This window comes from Pelophylax lessonae, assembly GCF_965119305.1.
Source record: "Pelophylax lessonae genome assembly, chromosome: 5".
In the NCBI taxonomy this organism is placed as follows: Eukaryota; Metazoa; Chordata; class Amphibia; order Anura; family Ranidae; genus Pelophylax; species Pelophylax lessonae.
The window spans coordinates 21,444,389-21,467,591 of NC_138772.1; the positions used below are offsets into that span (position 1 = coordinate 21,444,389).

The 23,203-nt window shown below is 42.9% G+C and overlaps 1 protein-coding gene across 1 annotated transcript in view; it reads left to right on the forward strand.

Annotated features, from left to right (window-relative positions):
* Positions 1 to 4,929: 4,929 nt before the first annotated feature.
* LOC309555547 (fucolectin-like) overlaps positions 4,930 to 23,203 on the forward strand; it is a gene marked incomplete at both ends in the record, with an annotated part of 95,469 nt that continues 77,195 nt past the window's right edge. Inside the window, 2 exons of the mRNA XM_082257612.1 lie at positions 4,930 to 5,002; positions 12,898 to 13,186. Coding sequence (XP_082113738.1) covers positions 4,930 to 5,002; positions 12,898 to 13,186 — 362 coding nt within the window. The remainder of the gene's footprint in view (positions 5,003 to 12,897; positions 13,187 to 23,203) is intronic.

Genomic DNA, 23,203 nt, shown 5'->3' on the forward strand with positions numbered 1-23,203 from the left:
TTCTAGATATTCTAATCTCCTACTAGAATCCCACCAGTCCTCACCTTATGACCTGGCTGCCATATTACATTGTAAACACAGTGCCCTACCACCCGCACTGAAGAACAATGTCCTAATTAGAGACACCAACATAGCTTGGAGGGAAATCCACCGCAAAAACCGATCTTCACCCACCATGTCTCATCATCTCCCTATCTGTGTACACCCTATCTTCACACAGGCGCAGTATTATCTACCTTTCCGGGACTGGCACACCAGGGGTCTTCACCGTTTCTCACAATTGCTTGATCCCGTCCAGGGTACACCTTTACCCATCTCAGTGATTAGGGAGCGTTTTCACCTTCCGAAGGGACACACTCTGGGAATCTTGCAAGCTATCAGCTTCGTAGTCAAAACTTGTCCCGACCCTTTACTTCGGTTTCAACCTACCCTGGTCGACCAATTTCTGGACCAAGGCCTCCACAAAATTTCGGACATATATAAAATTCTCCTGTCTTCCCCGGATATCAGCAAATCTTCTTTTCATAACTCCACCTGGGCCAAAGACTTCCCTAATCCTGACGCCCACTCACTTATTTTGTCAGGCTACTTGGCCACTCACAAAGCCATCACCAATGAATTTTGGAGGGAGCAACAGTTCAAGATTATGCACCGCAGCTATGTCCCATTCTCCAGAAACTCCCATCCTACTCATTCGACTGGCTGTCCGCTCTGCAATGCCCCCAAACCTACTCTCGCGCACAGACTCTGGTCATGCCCACGTATCTCCGCCTTTTGGACCTCAGTGGAAGCCTATGTCTGACACCCCTGAAAGATCCTTACGCACTCCTCTTTGGACACCTGGACTCTTCTATCATCAACCTGCCTAAGAGCCAAGGCTCCATCATCAAAACGCATAAAACATGGCTCTTAACCTGCTATATGATAGCCAGAAGAACTATCCTGGCCAATTGGATACGCAACTTGCCTCCAACCCTAACCGAAGCGATCTCGGGCCTGCAACAATTACAAGCCAAGGAAGTCCTCGAGCTTACAACTGCCTCGTCTCCCAATCTTGTCAAGTTCAATCGCAAGTGGAACTCTTTCTTGCACACATTGCCTCCTGGATGTTCTTCATAGATGACCAGTAGCTCCCACTTATGCCAAAGATCCTCTATGGTTTGAATTACCGCTTGCTTGAATACTTCAATACTCTGGTCACCATCTCTTTTAATGTTTATATCTACACCGCCGCATTTGGCACTTGCTGAGATATCCATCTTCTATTCAGCTGGTATCCCTATTACCTTGCGCTTCTCCAGATTGGGACTGCCCATCCACATGAGTTGTCTCGAGAGGTCTAGGCAATAGCTTGGGTCCTTTCTCCTAACCATTTGTCAGATTTTATGTACCTAGTATGCTATGTTATACTTTACTGCTAGTTAATGCGTTGACTTGCTATCATGCGATGGTGTTCCTCTCTTCTCTTCTCATCCTCTCTCTGCTCTTCTTTCATTCCCCTCTCTCCCTCCCCCTCCCACCTCTCTTCTCCCACTCAGCCCCCCCTCCCCTCTTTACCTGCACACTCTATTCCCCCCCCCATCCCACCCTACTATTTCACTGCTAGATGCAATGCATATTTATGGACTGTTGCCTCCCATCAGGTCCACATATCGAGGCTACGGGCCCAAATCTATGAGAACTGTTCGGGACGCCTACTTTGGTTTATTACTTTGGTTTATTACTTGATTTTTGATTTACATGATACTGTTTATTGTGTATTCTGCATTGCATTGTTTGTGCAAATTCTGTTCATTTCTTGAAAAAACCTCAATAAAATATGTTTAAAAAAAAAAAAAAACAATAATTACGTCATTATATTATGTAAAATATATACATATTTAGAAATGCTCTGTATACCATATTTTGGGTTTATATTCTTGCTAAATAATAGTCTTACTTAAGTTGAACTAATTACTTAATTTTAAGGTATATAAAGGAGTGTTTATGTAAGTTTCTGTTTAAGTTTTTATGGCCATATAAATCCTCCAATCCTAGCCTAAAGGACCGTACACACGTAGCGATTGTCGGCTGTAAATATTCGGCCGACGTCCGATCGGCTGATTGTCGGCTTGTTAGTAAGATGCTTCCGACAACCAACTGCGACTTTTCGACCAAACAGAATCTGGTGTGCAGGCATTAAAATTTTTGTTGGCCAACACCAGAACGGCCGATTGTTCGCCAGTCAGTACAGAATTCGGCCGACAAACAGCAGATGAGCAAGACTGGGCATGCTCAGAGAAGAAAAAACACACGGAAAGTTAACCATCACATGACATCACTTCTGCAGTCGGCTGTTGTTGGCCGACAAAATTCGTGTGCAGTCTTTAGCACTTTTCAACCGACAGGACAGCACCGGACAAAAGACGGCCAATCGTTCGGCCGACATTCGCTACGTGTGTACGGGGCTTTAGAGTCTGAAGTGTATGACAGAATTCAAATAATTAATGGATCTTCACTAGTCAGAGGTCAAAAGGTTATCAGTTAATAATAATAGTATTATTATTCTATCTGAAACTTTGAAGGACGCCAGGCAAAACTCCTCCCTAACTGGTCAGCATTTTGGGAATGTAGCCATCTTAAGGACTCTGGTAACTACCATTTAGGCTAGCAGCCATTTTAAGTGTGGTAAATATACCTTGCTGTTTATTTGATTATTATTTAACAATTGTTTATTTCTTTCCTTATAGGTTTTAAATTGCATATTTAAGGGTAATGAGATTACAATCGCAGCCATATAAACCATGGTGGATTTTTCTCTAGAAGCTGATTTTTGTTTTATACATTTTTATTAATATCAGATTTAGCGCATATTGGCGATTTAGTCTCCCGTTTTGCATAGCCTGTTCTCACTTCATCTGCAGCAAAGTGACTGTCGGCTGCGCAATTCGCAGACAATTGTGGTCTGTTTGTATAGAACACTTATCTATGGTTTATGCTTTACCTGGGGAAAAGGTAATCTTGCTTTATTTTTACATTCATTATTGAGCTACATATCACATTGCATTTATCGTTTTAAGTTTGTATTTTATGTAAGGTTATCTCTTTGTGTCATCTCAAGTTTAATCATTTATTGTGAATACATGTCTTGTGAATAAATATTCTTATATATTCCCTACTGTAGACTGTTTTCACTAAGATTGGTATATGCTGTTAAAAAGAAATTAATTGATTAAAAAGATTTCGTTACATATTGATTTGTGGAAATAAGTTGAGATTCTCCTACCTTACAGATCTTTGCTTATTTACATAAAAAGACACGGTTATATTCAGAGCAGTATAAATATTCTGACAATTGTTAGTCCCCCCCAGTACCTGGTCTGGATGCCGTCTTCTACCTGGGGCCTGGCTGCAGTGTTTGTCCTGTACGTGGTTCTTCCTGGAGCTGGGAGCCCGGGACCAGCTGAGCATCGCTGGTACACCTGCTCCACTCCTTTCCTCCTGAGCACCACTGAGCTGGGCAACTAGGGCTGGAAGGAACTAGGGGGGCGAGGTAGAGCGGGCGGGGTCTCCCAAATCCTGTCCACCAATTAGAAAATCCCCCACTGTGCAGCTATTTAGAAATAAAATGTCTCTGGACCCCCTGTGTTCAGTGGGAGCGGGGGACAGTAAGTGGACTATTTCAAGTTTGGGTGGATTCATTTGCCACAGCGTTCCCAGCCTGTCGTGGTGTATTCATATTGAGGAGGCCGGGCTTCAACTGTGTAGTGCACTGCGGCAGATTAATCCACCTAAACCCAAAATTTATAAAATAGTCTGCTTACTGTCCCCTGCTCCCACTGAACACAGGGGGCCCAGAGATGTTTTTCTAAATAGCTGCACAGCGGGGGACTATCTAATTGGTGGAGAGGAATTGGGAGTCCCCGCTCCTCCTGCTGAGATGAGAGATGGTACAGGAGGACTGGTAGTCCCCCCTTTTCAGCGGCCCTGCATAGTAGAATATATATCGTTGAATGCAGGTGACTAAAAGCTCAGGCTGTCAGTTAATCAATAAATCTCCAATAGAGACCTGTAATTCTAACACCATTTGTATATTTGGTTCTTGTTAAAAATTTTAATATTTGTATATTTTAATTCATCCCAAAGGTGTTCTATCAGATTGAGGACTGTGCAGGCCAGTCAAATTCCTCCACCCCGAACTCGCTCATCCATGTCTTTATGGACCTTGCTTTGTGCACTGGTGCGCAGTCATGTTGGAACAGTAAGGGGCCATTCCCAAACTGTTGCCACAAAGTTGGGAGCATGAAATTGTCCGAAATGTCTTGGTATGCTGATGCCCTAAGAGTTCTGTTCACTGGAATTAAAGGGCCAAGCTCAACCCCTGAAAAACAACCCCACACCATAATGCCCCCTACACCAAACAATTTGGACCAGTGCACAAAGAAAAGTCCATAAAGACATAGATGAATGAGTTTGGGGTAGAGGAACTTGACTGACCTGCACGAGTCCTGACCTCAACCCGATAGAACACCTTCAGTATGAATGAATTAGAGCGGAGACTGCGAGCCAGGCCATCTCGTCCAACATCAGTGCTTGACCTCACAAATGCGCTTCTGAAAGAATAGCCAAACATTCCCATAGACACATTCCTAAATCTTGTGGACAGCCTTCCCAGAAGAGTTTAAGCTCTTTTAGCTACAAAGGGTGGACCAACTCAATATTGAACCCTAAGGACTAAGACTGGGATGCCACTTAAGTTTATGTGCGTGTAAAGGCAGGCGTACCAATACTTTTAACAAAGAAGTGTATGTAAAATGACATATCTGATCCAAACAGGATTTATTTTAATATGGGTACAAGGTATTTTCCAAGGACCAGAGATGAAACCGAGATGTAGAATCACCTTTTCTTGTAACATATTATGGTAACTAACTCTCTGTCTTCTCCAGAATGAAGACTCTGGTGGCTTTGGTTTTGCTAATGTTGTTGGGTCTGGCTTGGTGCTGCAGCCCTCCACCTGGAGGTAAGAATAATATAAAGGTAAAAAAAAAACATAATCTGGACAGTAGATTGACTGTCCGGGGAGGATGTAATGAAAGTACCGTCAAACTTACATTTTGTAGGAGAGGTCTCCTTATATTGGGAGATACAGTGAGTGGGATCTTATTGTGAGTTGTTATACCTTGGTGCTTTATGCTTTTATATAATACATGGTCTTAAGATAGGGACATGGCTATTGTGTTGTTAGTTAGATATTTTATATCAACAATAATGGTAAAGCATTATATGGAAACCATCTGTAGAAGTCTAGTAATGGTGTCCCTTTTCTTAGTTTTGTAGACATCAAAGCAGAATTCAAGTCTAGAACTAAGCTTAATACTGCTCCCACCCCTTCTAACTCCTATTCTACCTACTCCTTAGAAGGATTATGGATATTTTTACCTATTCTCAGAGCGTTCTTGTCCAGTCACATGATCTTCTCAGCGGTCAGCTTCGGGGTAGAAGAGAGCAGCCCCAATGGATGAGATGGCTGAGCACTGAAGTTAGCTATTGGCTTACTAAGGGGCATCCGTTGTGGGCTGTCTCTCCTCTCCCCTGAAGCTGACTGCTGGGAGCCAATCATGTGACAAGAACAGAGCGCCTTAAAAGTAGGTAGGTCATTTGAATCTTTCTTCTACAGAGTAGTTAGTGTGGGTGCTAAATGAGGAATGGGAGCCATTTCAGGATTGATTAGTTCTAGACATGAATTCCACTTTAAAGTATTCAGGTTCATCCTACAAACTTTCATTTTATAATTTTTTTAAAATTTTGTCCCCTAACACTTACTTTTTATATCTGAAAAGCTTCTTCCTCCTTACTGCTGCTTCCCTGAACTTCTTGTCAGGTGCTAGTGCACTGTACACATCATCAAAAAGTCATATAATATAGTTACAGTATATGCATAGGTGTATGCAGCCTATAGCATTAGGGCGTGCACCCCAAAGCTCAAACACACATGGGTGTGTGTGTACAGTGCTTTGCGAAAGTATTCGGCCCCCTTGACCTTTTCAACCTTTTGCCACATTTAAGGCTTCAAACATAAAGATATAAAACTAATTTTTTGTGAAGAATCAACAACAAGTGGGACACAATCATGAAGTGGAATGACATTTATTGGATATTTCAAACTTTTTTAACAAATAAAAAATTGAAAAATTGGGCATGTAAAATTATTCAGCCCCCTTAAGTTAATACTTTGTAGCGCCACCTTTTGCTGCGATTACAGCTGTAAGTCACTTGGGGTATGTCTCTATCGAGAGACTGAAATTTTTGCCCATTCCTCCTTGCAAAACAGCTCAAGCTCAGTGAGGTTGGATGGAGAGTGTTTGTGAACAGCAGTTTTCAGTTCTTTCCACAGATTCTCGATTGGATTCAGGTCTGGACTTTGACTTGGCCATTCTAACAGCTGGATATGTTTATTTGTGAACCATTCCATTGTAGATTTTGCTTTATGTTTTGGATCATTGTCTTGTTGGAAGACAAATCTCCGTCCCAGTCTCAGGTCTTTTGCAGACTCCATCAGGTTTTCTTCCAGAATGGTCCTGTATTTGGCTCCATCCATCTTCCCATCGATTTTAACCATCTTCCCTGTCCCTGCTGAAGAAAAGCAGGCCCAAACCATGATGCTGCCACCACCATGTTTGACAGTGGGGATGGTGTGTTCAGGGTGATGAGCTGTGTTGCTTTTACGCCAAACATTACGTTTTGCATCGTTGCCAAAAAGTTTGATTTTGCTTTCATCTGACCAGAGCCCCTTCTTCCACATGTTTGGTGTCTCCCAGGTGGCTTGTGGCAAACTTTAAACAACACTTTTTATGGATATCTTTAAGAAATGGCTTTCTTCTTGCCCCTCTTCCATAAAGGCCAGATTTGTGCAGTATATGACTGATTGTTGTCCTATGGACAGAGTCTCCCACCTCAGCTGTAGATCTCTGCAGTTCATCCAGAGTGATCATGGGCCTCTTGGCTGCATCTCTGATCAGTCTTCTCCTTGTATGAGCTGAAAGTTTAGAGGGACAGCCAGGTCTTCATAGATTTGCAGTGGTCTGATACTCCTTCCATTTCAATATTATCGCTTGCACAGTGCTCCTTGGGATGTTTAAAGCTTGGGAAATCTTTTTTTATCCAAATCCGGCTTTAAACTTCTCCACAACAGTATCTCGGACCTGCCTGGTGTGTTCCTTGTTCTTCATGATGCTCTCTGCGCTTGAAACAGCCCTCTGAGACTATCACAGTGCAGGTGCATTTATACGGAGACTTGATTACACACAGGTGGATTCTATTTATCTGAGAGAAAAGACAAAAGAAAAAGGGGCGCACCGACCTAGTGCATCACCACTAAAACCATTTATTAAAATATTAAAAAGTATACAATATACTCCTAAAGCAGGTGTGATATTACACACATCAACATTGCATATAAAATCTCCAAGGTAGCCAAGGTCCCATACGTAGCTAAATGGCATGCAGAGTGCCGCATGGGGCTGCTGTGTCTGGGCTGACGCGTTTCAGGGGCGAACCCCCTTCCTCAGAGACAGAAAAGTAACTTTGTTGCTAGACATTAATGGCTGTGTGTTGAGTTATTTTCAGGGGACAGCAAATTTACACTGTTATACAAGCTGTACGCTAACTACTTTACATTGTAGCAAAGTGTAATTTCTTCAGTGTTGTTACATGAAAAGATATAGTAAAATATTTACAAAAATGTGAGGGGTGTACTCACTTCTGTGAGATACTGTATATAAATATACACGGGGCGCCTGTCTTTACACGCACAGGAACTTCAATAGCACCCCAGTCTTAGTCTGTAGGGTTCAATATTGAGTTGGCCCACCCTTTGCAGCTATAACAGCTTCAACTCTTCTGGGAAGGCTGTCAACAAGGTTTAGGAGTGTGTCTATGGGAATGTTTGACCACTCTTCAAAAAACACATTTTGTGAGGTCAGGCACTGATGTGGACAAGAAGGCTTGGCTCGCAGTCTCCTCTCTAATTCATCCAAAAGGTGTTCTATCAGGTTGAGGTCAGGACTCTGTGCAGGCCAGTCAAGTTCCTCCACCCCAAGCCTTTTCATTTGTGGAGGTCAAAACTCTTTTCCTCCAGTCGTAAAGAGTGCCTGCATTGCCCTCTGAAAAAGGGAAAAACTTTACAGTTTATAATATGGACCACTTATGTGATATCTCATCACCCTTAGCGCCCTTTACACAAGCACATGTGTGACCAGCAATAAATTTTTCTCTCCACCCAAAGCTGCCAACCAATCTATGGGGGAAGAGCAGGGAAATAACCCATTTATGGGGCTCCGAGCTCCCTGTGTGAGGTGGTGGAACGTCCTAGTGCAATACTGGCTGGGAGTGTACTTGTAAGGGTGGCTCCAGGGGATCAAGCAAAGAAATGGAGCCAACCTAAAAGTGGCAGCAGAGTCTAGGGAAAATTTAATATGGACGTTAAAGTGAGATGACAGGAGGAAACCAGCAGGCAAGTGCAGATCTATGCTGCTCTACGTCATTTTAAATGGAGGTATAATAACACTTTAGCTTATTATTGCTACTATTGGTTATTAAAGCAGAACTTCAGTCCCTCTCCCAGATGGCTCCACTCCCCTACTTGGGTGCCACCACTATGGTGCAGATGCCCGTCCTTAAGGTCCTGCTAGTAAAGCCTGTCAGAAAATCTGGGTACACACATGGGATTTTCCACGCATGTGCAAAGACAAGAAAGGTTTCGGATTCTCTGGTAGTACAAACAAATGGCCACTGCCCTCACTTATAACTGGCTTTTGCAGCAAGGAGCACATGGAAAGGCAATGCATACAAACCAAACCAAAGAAATTCCCGTATCAACTTACCAACCAGCCTGCAAACCAAGTGAATTATCCTGTCTAACAGTATGTGTTAAAAACAGGGGGTTCGTTTGCACACATTTGCAAATTCATGCATAAGCTGCAGAGCTGCTCCAAGGCACCCCAGTCCTAACTCTAACCGAGAGCCTCCACAGTGGAAGCAAATGCATTATAATGGTTAGGCAGAGGGCAGGTGAGCCTGGAGGGAGCCCATCCAACCCTAAAGGCACAGGGACCCACTTGACACCCAGCATATAGCACAATGGCAGCAGAGGTGCCCTGGTAGAACGTGTGCGCAGATGGCTGGGGAGTCTGGCGCATGCGCAGATGTGCCTCAGGGCTCTCTCAAGATCCAAGCACATCTATATACACGCAGGGGGCCGGGAGAAAGTCTCACCTAAATGAGAAACATGGAAATGCTGCTTTGCAGCAAAAATAAAGATGGTTTGTAAGCGAGGGAGAGAGGAGGAGGCAGAGCAATAAAAGGTGATATTTAGGGTGAAGGTCCCCTTTAACCGCTTCCCACTTGCCTTTCTTTTTATATGGCCTTTTATGCCTGTGGGGTGGGAAGGATTGCCTACTCATGCAAACACTGTAACTGGCTGACAGCAAACTATCCGCTCTAAGCAGCTCAACTCCAACTTACTTCTTCCCGCTGTAACTTAAACTCGGGGCGCCAAAGGCAAAGCTGAGTCATCCCTTCTCATAAACTCAATGCAAACATAACGTGCCACGGCACACCAGATCAATCAGTGGTATCCACATTCATTGTGTAAGACAGGGGTCTCCAAACTACGGCCTTCAAGCTGTTGAGGAACTACGCGTCCCATGAGGCATTGTAAGACTCTGACATTCACAGACATGACTAGGCATGATGGGAATTGTAGTTCCTGAACAACTGTAAGGTCATAGTTTGGAGACCCCTGTAAGATATCAACAAGCATAGAAATTATAGTGTCCGCCCTAAGTAGCGGTGTACCGAAATTAACATTTTTGTGCCGGAGCTGAAAATTCAGGACACACTTGGCCGAAACTAAAACTGGAATTGACAGTTTTTTTTTTTAATTATATATATTTTTATATATAATTGTATTGTATTCAACTTTTTAAAATAAAATCATGAATTTAAATGAATATGAATTCAAAAATACAACCCAGTAATGTAAAAAAGTGCTTTAATAAAGTAACACACAAAAATTGAACAGCAATTAAAATAAATACAAAACTAAAATTAAAAAAAAAAAAAAAAAAACGTACATATCCTGCACAATTATTAAAAAAAAAAAAATACAACATGTGATTACTAAACTAACAACATTTTAAACATGCACTACCCTGTTGTTACAGTAATATAGTATTACATACTACTGAATGCTATTTCTTTCTAAATAGCAATTAATCAATCAATCTTGTATTTTTTTTTATATATATTATAGTAGTTTGGATGTCAATCCTGCAACTTCCCAAAGAGAGCAGTCGGAAAGATCTTCAGCGGCAATGCTCACCTTTAGAATGAATATGGTAGCCACAGTACCCATCCAGAAGTAGGCACAGTATCCATTCAGGAGGGACAGAGCCCGCTCTTCTATGAAGCTCTGTAGGCTCCCGACTCCTGAGTCCTAACCGTGGGGAACATGCACGGTCGCCGCACAGTGAGTAATGTCACCCGGCGGTGCTGCCACCAGGGCCATCTTACTGAATGGGCAACCCAGCCCCAGCTAAGCATTAGTCCCGATTCTCATGTGCGTCCCACCACCAAACTTAGCAGGTGACAAGCGCCTGTCGGCCCTGCGCTGCTGTCAGGCCACCCGGGCCGTGAACAGGTGCACACAGGACAGTCGAGCCTGACTCCCCTCCGTGTGTGTGTTCACCGGACCCAGCCACATGTAGCACCACCCCCGCAGGAGCTGCTGATTAGATTATTGGGTCTACGTCCTGCCTACCAACCCCTGAAATTGGCTCGAACCCTCCCTAGGCACAACTGACACGAAATGGGACTATAATACCAAATGACTACAGGAGAACACAATTCAGGATATATCACCCCAATAAGTAATAATAACTTGTTACCTTTCTCCAGCCGCAGTCCCTCTGGGTGACACAAGGTGCAACACACAGACTTTTGCTTAACCAAAGTAGCTTTACTGAGAGTTAAAGTACAAGTTGACTCCAAAAGACATCACAAGAGTCAACTAAGAAAGATAAAGTTATTGACACAATAATAAACAATATGATTAAGATAGCTATTTTTGTATACTTATGCAACTAAACTCATAACTCATAGGCTTTCTTTTACCCAATTCAGGCTATACTTTACACACGTCTAGTCTCTTGTATCAGATAGGCAGAACCTATTTGAATCCCACACACAGTTCCTTCCTTTTGGTTTGGAATCTTCACTAGCAATCGTTGGTGCACAAGCTATTTGTAATCCAAAAGTAAGGATATATATTCAAAAAGGGTGAGAAAAAAAAGGTTACAATCACCCGCAATGTTACTGCGTAATTGGGCGTATGAATCTTCTTAGTGGTGCATATATAGGCCCCTGACACCTTATGTACTTGTATTTAAATGCTTAGTCTCCTGGAAGGTGCACTAGGCCGCTGAGTGTACTGCGTACTATCTGAAGTGTAGTTAGCACCGGCTAAAGTTACTTTCTTCCAAGCGAGAATCAGATTTGGGCATGTGCCCTGCTCACCAAACAGCCTCTTTCTTCAGGAGCTCTCCACCTCCGATTTCTGTCACCAGCCGCGCTTGTGGTTAGATGTGGGCAACACCAGTCTCTGCAGAGCATCAATGGGTTCTCTGGGAAGGCTCCTTTACTGAAGATGAAATGCTTCTACTCAGTCACTTTAGGCCCAGGCTTCAGGCCTAGTCCGCAGCTTCAGGCCTAGTCCGCAGCTTCAGGCCTAGTCCGCAGCTTCAGGCCTAGTCCGCAGCTTCAGGCCTAGTCCGCAGCTTCAGGCCTAGTCCGCAGCATCAGCCCACAGCACTTGCTTTCTTCTAGTTGTTGTGTGAGGAGCCCAGAGAGAGAGCCTGGCTCCTCCCTTCCTTTATAAAGCCTCCCCCAAAAGTCTGTGCGATGAAGCAATGCACCCTGGTATTCCAACTGAATTGTGGGTATCGTAGTATAAAAACGTCTGATTAATATCACCAAGCTGCAGTGTGGCAGTTTGGCCACTAGAAACTTCTGATGAAAATCACAAAGCTGCAGTGTGGCAGTTTGGCCACTAGATGGAGCCGAGTTCCTTAAATGTCCAGCAGCAGTCTTTTACAACTTGTATAAGAGGAAAACCTCACTACACACAGAACTTGGAAGCTGTCATTAGCCTGGCACTCCTGTACCAATAAATGTCACCTTATAGATAATTTGAATTTTATTTTTTTTATTCTTTATTAAGAATTTTTATTCTTGTAGGTGATTGTGTAGGCAGGGCCCCAGTGCACTGCCTTTCCTGGGGCCCAATGCTCTTAAGATGGCACTGGCTGCCACTAACACTGGGCATGAACAACCCAGTCATCCTCACTGCACAGCTGTGCCTCCAACCCAATCAGCTCCTTATCAGCACCTTTTTTACCTTTTTACCTTTCAGCTGATAACACCATTTTCAGGCCAACAAGTTTCGGCCACCTTAGAGAGATCTTAGAGATATCTGGATATCAGTGATTCATCCGATGTGTGGGGACTCTTTCTTCCTACACTGTGATTGGCTGTCACAGTGGTCACATAATTGATAGCTGGTCCCGCTGGTTCCCGATCATTAGTAGAGACCGAGAGCTGCTTTTGTAAGCTTTGTGCTGGGAGCGCGCAGTGACCTCTGCTGCCCATAGGCACATACAGTATGTGGGGCATGACCAGGGTAACAACATTGCATGATGACATAGGCAATTAATGGGTTACAGTACAGAATTTCTTACTTCAATTATTGATGACACGGCAATTTACAGTTATTATCTTGGAAAAGCCACTTTAGAACAATGGAAGAACATTATAAAATATGAATAATTATGGAGTGTGTTTTTGTTTTTCTTTCTTCAGCCATCAATATCGCCAGAAATGGGGAAGCCTCACAGAGTTCTACTCATAAGGATCCAAGATTTGCAGTGGGTACAGTTGACAAGGCCATTGATGGTGTGAATATTCAAAACTTTTATAATGGCTCCTGTACACACACCGAGTATGAAATGTCACCCTGGTGGAAGGTAGACTTGAAACAGAAATACAAAGTGAATATCGTTGTGGTTTCTGGACGGTCAGACTGCTGTTTGGGACGGTTAAAGTGTGCTGAGATCCGAATTGGAAATTCTCCGGACAATAACAACCCAGTGTGAGTACCATAGGGCCAGGACACTGAGATCCTATGTCAGCGGGCTTTGGGCTTGTGTCAGTCGCATCAGTTTGAGATTTCAGATTCAAATGTATTTATTTATTTATTACATACTGTCACCAGTGCAGTACAGGGTCCTCATATAACAGGTGTGGCGGTGATCAGGGACACTGATTAATGACAGTACTAAAAATGTATAATTTTTTTTTCATTGTTTTGAATATATATAATTTTTTGTTCTTTATTTTACAATTTTCTTTTTTTAACGCACTTTGACCAGAGCAATATGTTACCATAGTAACATTGCACTACTCTGGAAAAGTGATCAGTATTTTTATTTTTTTTTACACATTATGTTTGCATATGGCAAGGAATTTAGTTGCTATCTGCAAGTGTTTTCCTGCACAAAATCGATGAATTCAGTTTGTTTTTGTTGTGATTAGCTGTGATTGGCCCAGTCTGTACAATGGGATTACATTGACCAATCACAGCTAGCAACACAATTAAATACAATGGATGGCTTGAAAGAAAGCTATCCATTGTTTACAACTATCATGTGACCTGCTGTGATTGGTTACAGTGGTCACTTGGCACCGGCAGCGGGCTGGTACAGTGATCAGTCATTGGCTATGTCCAGTGGACTCAGCCGGTGACAGATTGCGCTGCTGCGTGGACCCACAGTCGTGCCCGGGGCGCAATCCGGGAGGACGTCATATGGCATCTACCAGAGGTTTCTGCTGGAATCATATTGCCATAGGTTGGGTGGGAACTGGTTAAATATGGTGTTAGACATGGGTCCCACTAGAGGAACTGAGAGTGGCGGTCCCTCCTTCAGGTTGCATGCATTGTGGTGAATTTGGCTTACTGTAAGTAGCATGGTTAAATACATGAGACCTGGGCTTGTTTAAAATCTGCAAGAAAATCCTAAATACACAGTGTGTGTGTGTATATATATATATATATATATATATATATATATATATATATATATATATACTGTGTGTGTGTGTATATATTGTAAGGGATTAGCTCGGTGGCGGGTGTGGATGACCCCTTGGGGGGTGCGTTTTCCCAGAGAGGTAGCCGACAAGTGCTTGCAAACAAACAGTGTGGTTTATTAAATGGTGTTTTCTTCACCAGGCTGTATGCAGCAAAACATCCAAAATAAAATAAAACAGAAAATAAATCCTTGCCTCTGTGGGCGGCTACCTTCTCACAACTGGAACCTGCCTAAGTGTCTGTCTCCAACCTACCGTCGGGCAGACTTCCTTGTCCTCCAGCGGACACTCAATAGTCCTTTTATAATAGCTTCACAGGGCAACACAGTCCTTTGTTTCTTTCACATCAACAGTTCGTCTTCTCACCTTTGAGACGTATTCACCCTTGGTTACCGTCCCGGGCACACATCACTCCGGGGGGTCTTCTCCCAGGCCCACACATCCTGTCGGGAGGCACACGCTGACTGTCCTCCTGCTCCCAGCCCACATGGCTTCAGGACACAGCTTCTGGAGGCAGCAAACAATAGGAATTTCTCTGAACAAATTATAGAGCCTTAACTCCCTCATTCTGAACAGGTGAAGGCCTTTCAACTTCCTGCTGGCTAGCTCTGTAGCCAACACCCTAAATTAATTAATGGACTTTCTAAATCAGGTGGAAATGTATCTCCTTCCTGTGACTACATTCCCAGATTTAGCTGACTTCCTGTTACATACCCCCCCCTCTTGTTTCAACCCTAGGGTTGGGACACAGATTTCCAGGCACGCATGTGTCAAGCACTGCTGACTCACTGATAAGCCTCCTATTATCCTCAAGCTTCCGGATGAAACTGTTTTGTCATCTTCATTGACGGATTTCTCATAAATGCCACACAGTTTGTCTCTCATCTCATATACACATTCTTCAACTGCATTTTTGGCATCATTTCGCTCCTTCTCGTTTCTGTCATCTTCATTGACAGCTTTCTCATAAATGTCAGACAGCTTGTCCCTCATAACCGTCTGTCCAATCCACCACGGAGGACCGTGATCCATAGGCAACTCAATTGGGCTAGTCTTAATGTCTTCAACATTCTTAAGACGCCTCTCTCTGCAATCCATAAATGTTTTCCACAAAACTTTGAGAACCTTTGCTTCACTAAGCTTTGTTCCAAGTAGGGACTCTTGACATCCCTCTGTGACTTGAGTTGCCTCTCCATACAGCTGTACACAATCATTGACTTTTTGTTGTAAAAGGGAATGATCTTCCTTCTTGAGCTTTGCTTGCTCTAAGATGCTGTGCAGAGGATTTTCCAATTGAGACGACAGGCTGTCACACATTTCTTCAAAGTGACCCCTGTTCCTTTTCCCAGAGATATCAATATCATTCAAACATTTCATATTCATAGGCAGATCTGAAGCATTTGCACTCATCAACTTCTTAAACTTTTCGCCCTCCTGAGCGAGTCGCAGTAAAGGCCTACTATTTGATTTGATATTCAGTTTATATTTCTTGCCAAACTCTTCACAGAAGTAGCCAACCAGAACATCATCAACTTTCCTTCCACCAACATAGGGGTCAAAGGCAACAACACAGTTGAACCCAGCGATCTGGGTGGTATCCATTATAGACCTCCTCTCTGCATCAGTGAAGAAGCATGGAACTGCAACACATTCTTTTACAGGTTTCTTCAATGCACTTTCTGCTGAACTATTTGACCGCTCAAGGTCACCTAGTTCTTTTTCTCTATCTGAATTCCACATGGAATGCATCTCAAGATCACGATCAAACTTCTGCCACCCGTCTTTCACCAGTTCCATTTTGGAAACACTCCCTGAAAGGCACTTATTCATTTGCTTCACGTTTTCACCAACAGCCTTAGTTTTCTCCACTAGGTTTTCAGCCTGAACTGAGAAATCACCACATTTCTTACTCAGCTCCTTTGTTTGCTGAAGCTCTAATGATACATTTTCCAATGCTTGAAGTTTTTGAAGGAACGGTTTATTCCAAAGGGGTGATTCAAGCCACATGTCGTCACATTTCTGAGGCTCACTCAGGACAGACCCCAAAACACTGATCCTTTTAAAAACTGCATCAGGCACACTATCCCCTCTTTGGGACAGATCCTCTGTTGCCTGGAATTCCTCTTCCAGTTCCTGCAACGGAATCTTCATCTCTTCTACTTGCTGTTCTAAGGCTCGCTTAGACTTTTCTAGCTCCTGAACGCTTTTCACAACATCATCCTTGGAGCTGACCAATTCTTCCATTTCTGTACGCAGCTGTTTAACACTTTCTAGTTCAGCCTTACACTCTAGAGCTTCCTCCAAAGAGCGAGCCAAGAACAGGGCTTTGCTCTCGTTATCACGCACCTCCGTTTCTGCACGTGCGCGTTCTTCTGCATATTTTGCAGACACATTCTTCTCTTCACCAAGCATCTGATCAAACTTCTTTTTCACATCTTCAACACACTGTAATGAACCAACGCTTTCTTCCATGCGTTTTTTCATAACCGCTATCTGAGCTTGCAATGTTGCGACTTGCTCTGATAGGTTTTTCTTTGCTTCCGCCTCCTCTTTTTTAATTGTTCCAGGAAGCCATTTTTCTCATCTTCCATTTGTTTGAGCTTTGTGCTAAAACTCAGCCTTTGACACCTCTCTTCCTGTAAGAGTTCCTGCGTGTCTTGCAGCTGCGATTCCAAGATAGAAAAATCTTCCGCAATTTCTCTAGATTTGCTGTCTGCTTGAGAAAGCCGATTTGTGACACTGTCCAACTCAACCTGCAATCGGTTTGCCTTCTCTGACAGCTTAGCACACAATCGGTCACCTTCTGACACCTTGACTTGCGATTCCAGAAGCTGTGCCTCTACTTTTTCCCTCTTATGTTCACAATCTTCTTTTCCCTGCATAAGAGCCTTCACCTCATTGGCTAGCATCTGGGAATAAGAATGTAATTCTGCCACACAGGCTTCTTTCTCCTTTAACTGCTGCTGGACACGTTGGGCTTCCCCTTTCCAACTTTCACAGTCCGCACGCCATTCATCTACCACATTGCTCAAAGTAGTGAGCTCATACACAGTACTCAGTAATTTAGCCTCTCTTTCACTTTTCTCTTTGTCGCTGAGAGACAATGTCGCTTCCAGAGCAACATTCTGTTCCTGCGACTCCTGCAGGTCTATTTTTGTAGCTCCCAAAGACTGAAGACTTTTTTCCAGCTGATTACGCAACTCCAACATATCAGCCATACTTTGCTTCTGCAAAGTCTGAATTTCATTTTTCTTTTCCATGAGGATGGTATCTTTCTCCATTATAGTCTCTCTGCGTTTTTGCAACTCGACCAAAAGAAGAGCAGTGGATTCTTCCCACTGTGACACATGAGACTTGAGTAGTTCATTTGTTTCCTGCAAGTTTCTATGCTCCATTTTAAGCAATTCCAAGGCTTGTTCCTTTTCTTCCATTTTCCGTTGCAAGGCATCCAACTCAGCCCTGCACACATACTCGGTTTCCTCCAAACCGATGGCCTCCATTGGCTGCTGGCGTCTCTGTTTCCAGCCTGCCATGCTCTCTTGATGAGCCTTTTGTTGAGCTGCAAAGCTCTGCTGAAAATCCGCATTTGCCTGCTGTTGAGCTGCATTTGCCTGCTGTTGAGCTGTATTTGATATAATCAGTTGTTTCAACATCTCCTCCATTTTGAGCTTACTTTTCATCTGAGCACACTGCGTCTCCATAGCAGTTTCATCAGTGTTGCTAGGGACAACAACCTTCCTCTTTAGTAGACTCTCTTTAGGCATGGATGGGGCTGGTTCAGACGGCAACATCCCCTCCATCCATAGAATCCGGTCTCTCATTTCATCTATCTTTGCATTTTTCAGGCGTTTGGACCGCCCCATCTTCAATAACTCCACAAACAAATTTTTCACAGTCCAGCAAACAATTTTCAGACCACTGTCTCTTCAACACATGTAGTTTTTCTCTCTCTTGCAGGATCTCTTTTCCTGCACACACAGTTTGTGCAGTCACTTGCACCAGACACAACAAAGTTCATCAAATAATTTTGAGACCGCTGTCTCTTTAAAACACTTTTTTTTTTTTTTTTTCTGTCAGGATCTTCTCTCCTGCACACATAGATTGTGCAATCTCATGCACCAGATAAAGTTCATCAAACATTTGCACTTCCTTGCAGGGATCTCTGCTTATGCCCACTGCATACCTCCACCATATGTAAGGGATTAGCTCGGTGGCGGGTGTGGATGACCCCTTGGGGGGTGCGTTTTCCCAGAGAGGTAGCCGACAAGTGCTTGCAAACAAACAGTGTGGTTTATTAAATGGTGTTTTCTTCACCAGGCTGTATGCAGCAAAACATCCAAAATAAAATAAAACAGAAAATAAATCCTTGCCTCTGTGGGCGGCTACCTTCTCACAACTGGAACCTGCCTAAGTGTCTGTCTCCAACCTACCGTCGGGCAGACTTCCTTGTCCTCCAGCGGACACTCAATAGTCCTTTTATAATAGCTTCACAGGGCAACACAGTCCTTTGTTTCTTTCACATCAACAGTTCGTCTTCTCACCTTTGAGACGTATTCACCCTTGGTTACCGTCCCGGGCACACATCACTCCGGGGGGTCTTCTCCCAGGCCCACACATCCTGTCGGGAGGCACACGCTGACTGTCCTCCTGCTCCCAGCCCACATGGCTTCAGGACACAGCTTCTGGAGGCAGCAAACAATAGGAATTTCTCTGAACAAATTATAGAGCCTTAACTCCCTCATTCTGAACAGGTGAAGGCCTTTCAACTTCCTGCTGGCTAGCTCTGTAGCCAACACCCTAAATTAATTAATGGACTTTCTAAATCAGGTGGAAATGTATCTCCTTCCTGTGACTACATTCCCAGATTTAGCTGACTTCCTGTTACAATATATATACAGTGTGTGTGTGTATATATACAGTGTGTGTATATATATATATATACAGTGTGTGTGTTTATATATACAGTGTGTTTGTGTGTATATATATATATATATATATATATATATATATATATATATATATATATATATATATATATACTGTGTGTGTGTGTGTGTGTATATATATATATATACAGTGGGTACGGAAAGTATTCAGACCCCCTTAAATTTTTCACTCTTTGTTATATTGCAGCCATTTGCTAAAATCATTTAAGTTCATTCTTCTTCCTCATGAATGTACACATAGCACCCCATACTGACAGAAAAACACAGAATTGTTGACATTGTTGCAGATTTATTAAAAAAGAAAAACTGAAATATCACATGGTCCTAAGTATTCAGACCCTTTGCTCAGTATTTAGTAGAAGCCCCCTTTTGATCTAATACAGCCAGAAGTCTTTTTGGGAAAGATGCAACAAGTCTTTCACACCTGGATTTGGGGATCCTCTGCCATTCCTCCTTGCAGATCCTCTCCAGTTCTGTCAGGTTGGATGGTAAACATTGGTGGACAGCCATTTTTAGGTCTCTCCAGAGATGCTCAATTGGGTTTAAGTCAGGGCTCTGGCTGGGCCATTCAAGAACAGTCACGGAGTTGTTGTGAAGCCACTCCTTCGTTATTTTAGCTGTGTGCTTAGGGTCATTGTCTTGTTGGAAGGTAAACCTTCGGCCCAGTCTGAGGTCCAGAGCACTCTGGAGAAGGTTTTTGTCCAGGATATCCCTGTACTTGGCCGCATTCATCTTTCCCTCGATTGCAACCAGTCGTCCTGTCCCTGCAGCTGAAAAACACCCCCACAGCATGATGCTGCCACCACCATGCTTCACTGTTGGGACTGTATTGGACAGGTGATGAGCAGTGCCTGGATTTCTCCACACATACCGCTTAGAATTAAGGCCAAAAAGTTCTATTTTGGTCTCATCAGACCAGAGAATCTTATTTCTCACCATCTTGGAGTCCTTCAGGTGTTTTTTAGCAAACTCCATGCGGGCTTTCATGTGTCTTACACTGAGGAGAGGCTTCCGTCGGGCCACTCTGCCATAAAGCCCCGACTGGTGGAGGGCTGCAGTGATGGTTGACTTTCTACAACTTTCTCCCATCTCCTGACTGCATCTCTGGAGCTCAGCCACAGTGATCTTTGGGTTCTTCTTTACCTCTCTCACCAAGGCTCTTCTCCCCCGATAGCTCAGTTTGGCCGGACGGCCAGCTCTAGGAAGGGTTCTGGTCGTCCCAAACGTCTTCCATTTGAGGATTATGGAGGCCACTGTGCTCTTAGGAACCTTAAGTGCAGCAGAAATCTTTTTGTAACCTTGGCCAGATCTGTGCCTTGCCACAATTCTGTCTCTGAGCTCTTCAGGCAGTTCCTTTGACCTCATGATTCTCATTTGCTCTGACATGCATTGTGATCTGGAAGGTCTTATATAGACAGGTGTGTGGCTTTCCTAATCAAGTCCAATCAGTATAATCAAACACAGCTGGACTCAAATGAAGGTGTAGAACCATCTCAAGGATGATCAGAAGAAATGGAAAGCACCTGAGTTAAATATATGAGTGTCACAGCAAAGGGTCTGAATACTTAGGACCATGTGATATTTCAGTTTTTCTTTTTTAATAAATCTGCAACAATGTCAACAATTCTGTGTTTTTCTGTCAGTATGGGGTGCTATGTGTACATTCAAGAATGAACCTAAATGATTTTAGCAAATGGCTTCAATATAACAAAGAGTGAAAAATTTAAGGGGGTCTGAATACTTTCCGTACCCACTGTATATATATATATATATATATATATATATATATATATATATATATATATATATATTTATACAGTGTGTGTATATACAGTGTGTGTGTGTGTGTATATATATATATATATATATATATATATATATATATACAGTGTGTGTGTGTATATATATATATATATATATGTATATATATATATATATATATATATATATATATATATATATATATATATATATATATATATATATATATATATATATATACATACACAGTGGGCCTAATTCAGTATAAGTTTGGAGTAGAGCTGCTCACTTCTCCAGAAATAACTCCAGCCTAAACTCATTGCATCCTAATTAGGTAAGTGGCTGGAGTTAAACCATCAACTAGATGCTTTAATGAATTCGGAGTTGGAGTTAACTTAGACTGAATTCGGGTTTGGAGTTAACTTAGGCTGAATTTGAGTTTGGAGTTAGGCTGGCCATACACTATACAATTTTCTTGTTCAACTTTCCTTTAGATTTACCAAAACCATGTAATATAGGGTCAAACCTAAACACTTTCAATTTGTATGCAGTCAGGCAGGCCCTTGCACTACGTAGTTTAAGGTAAATCTAAAGGAAATTGAATAAGAAAATTGTATAGTGTATGGCCAGCCTTAGCCAAATTCCCTTTGTGTTTTTCATAAAAGGAAATTTGTCTATTCTGAATCACTATTACACAGCAATGTCATTTATTATGGTTTATTTTAATTATAAGGTATAGTTATGTATCGTATGTGTTTTAACCTTTAGATTTTCTAATAGCAGACTACACAGCTGTCTAATTAGCAGTCTTCATTCTTTATTCATCTGAAACATTCAGGCATATCTGATTGTATTCAGCACTTTGGTGTAGTGGGCTAAGCTCACAACCAAAGATTGCTAGGTCATGAGTTCAAGGCCCAACCATGATAACACCCTGTGTGCCATAATTTATTTTGGCCACATAGTAATACATTGGCTACATCACCTAAAATTGCATGTCAATGGCCATGTATATTCAAGAAACAAACATGCATATGTGCAGGGTGCAATTATGCATTTAAGACAAAAAGAGAGAGAAGACCAAGCGCCAATCTAAGTGTAGCAATGCAGTTGATTTATTAGAAATTAAAAGAGTATTACTCACAAACGTGCGTTAAAAACAGGCATCTCAAATAGTACAGGGCATCTGGGCGCTATTCATCCAGGGTGTCATTCTGGATCCCTTGTGGAGCTGGCGCTGTAGGGGATGAGCGGCGATCTCCTGTTGTGAGGCAGGGGACGTGCAGATCCTTCGGCGGTGGTGTAGCAGCGTGGGTCCTTGGGTCGGAGGGCTATGACTTCACTTCCTGGGGATGCTGGTGCGTAGAACGGCGACGCGTTGCGGAGCATGCGCTCCTTCTTCAGGCCTGAAGAAGGAGCGCATGCTCCGCAACGCGTCGCCGTTCTACGCACCAGCATCCCCAGGAAGTGAAGTCATAGCCCTCCGACCCAAGGACCCACGCTGCTACACCACCGCCGAAGGATCTGCACGTCCCCTGCCTCACAACAGGAGATCGCCGCTCATCCCCTACAGCGCCAGCTCCACAAGGGATCCGGAATGACACCCTGGATGAATAGCGCCCAGATGCCCTGTACTATTTGAGATGCCTGTTTTTAACGCACGTTTGTGAGTAATACTCTTTTAATTTCTAATAAATCAACTGCATTGCTACACTTAGATTGGCGCTTGGTCTTCTCTCTCTTTTTGTCTTGGATCCATACAGGGTTGCTTCACCCTACAAAGCCTGCAGCCATCAAAGTGTCTAGCAATTCCACTGGACTCAATCATCTGCATTTTTGCCCATATCTAGATTATCGCAGCAGCTCGTGTAATCCGATTGCGCCAATCTCCCCCCCTTTTTTCCTGCAATTATGCATTTGCCAAGTTTTAGTATTTATTTATAGCTGTCTAAAATTTAAGAAGGTGATGGCACACTTGGGATTTGAACTCATGCTCTCAGTGTTTATAGCCAGGAACACTAACCACTAAACCATTGAGCTGAGCATGATTACACCTGGAATATTTATTTCCATGTTTCAATAGTTAACCACTTCCTTACAGGGCAGTTACACCCCTTCCTGCCCAGGCCAATTTTCAGCTTTTTATACTGTTGCATTTTGAATGACAATTGTGCGGTCATGCAACCCTATACCTAACACAAATGTATGACAGTATTTTCATAAAAAATAGTGCTTTCTTTTGGTGGTATTTGATCACTGCAAGGTTTTTTTTCTATTGGCAAAAAGAAGACCTAAATGTTTGACCCCTAAAA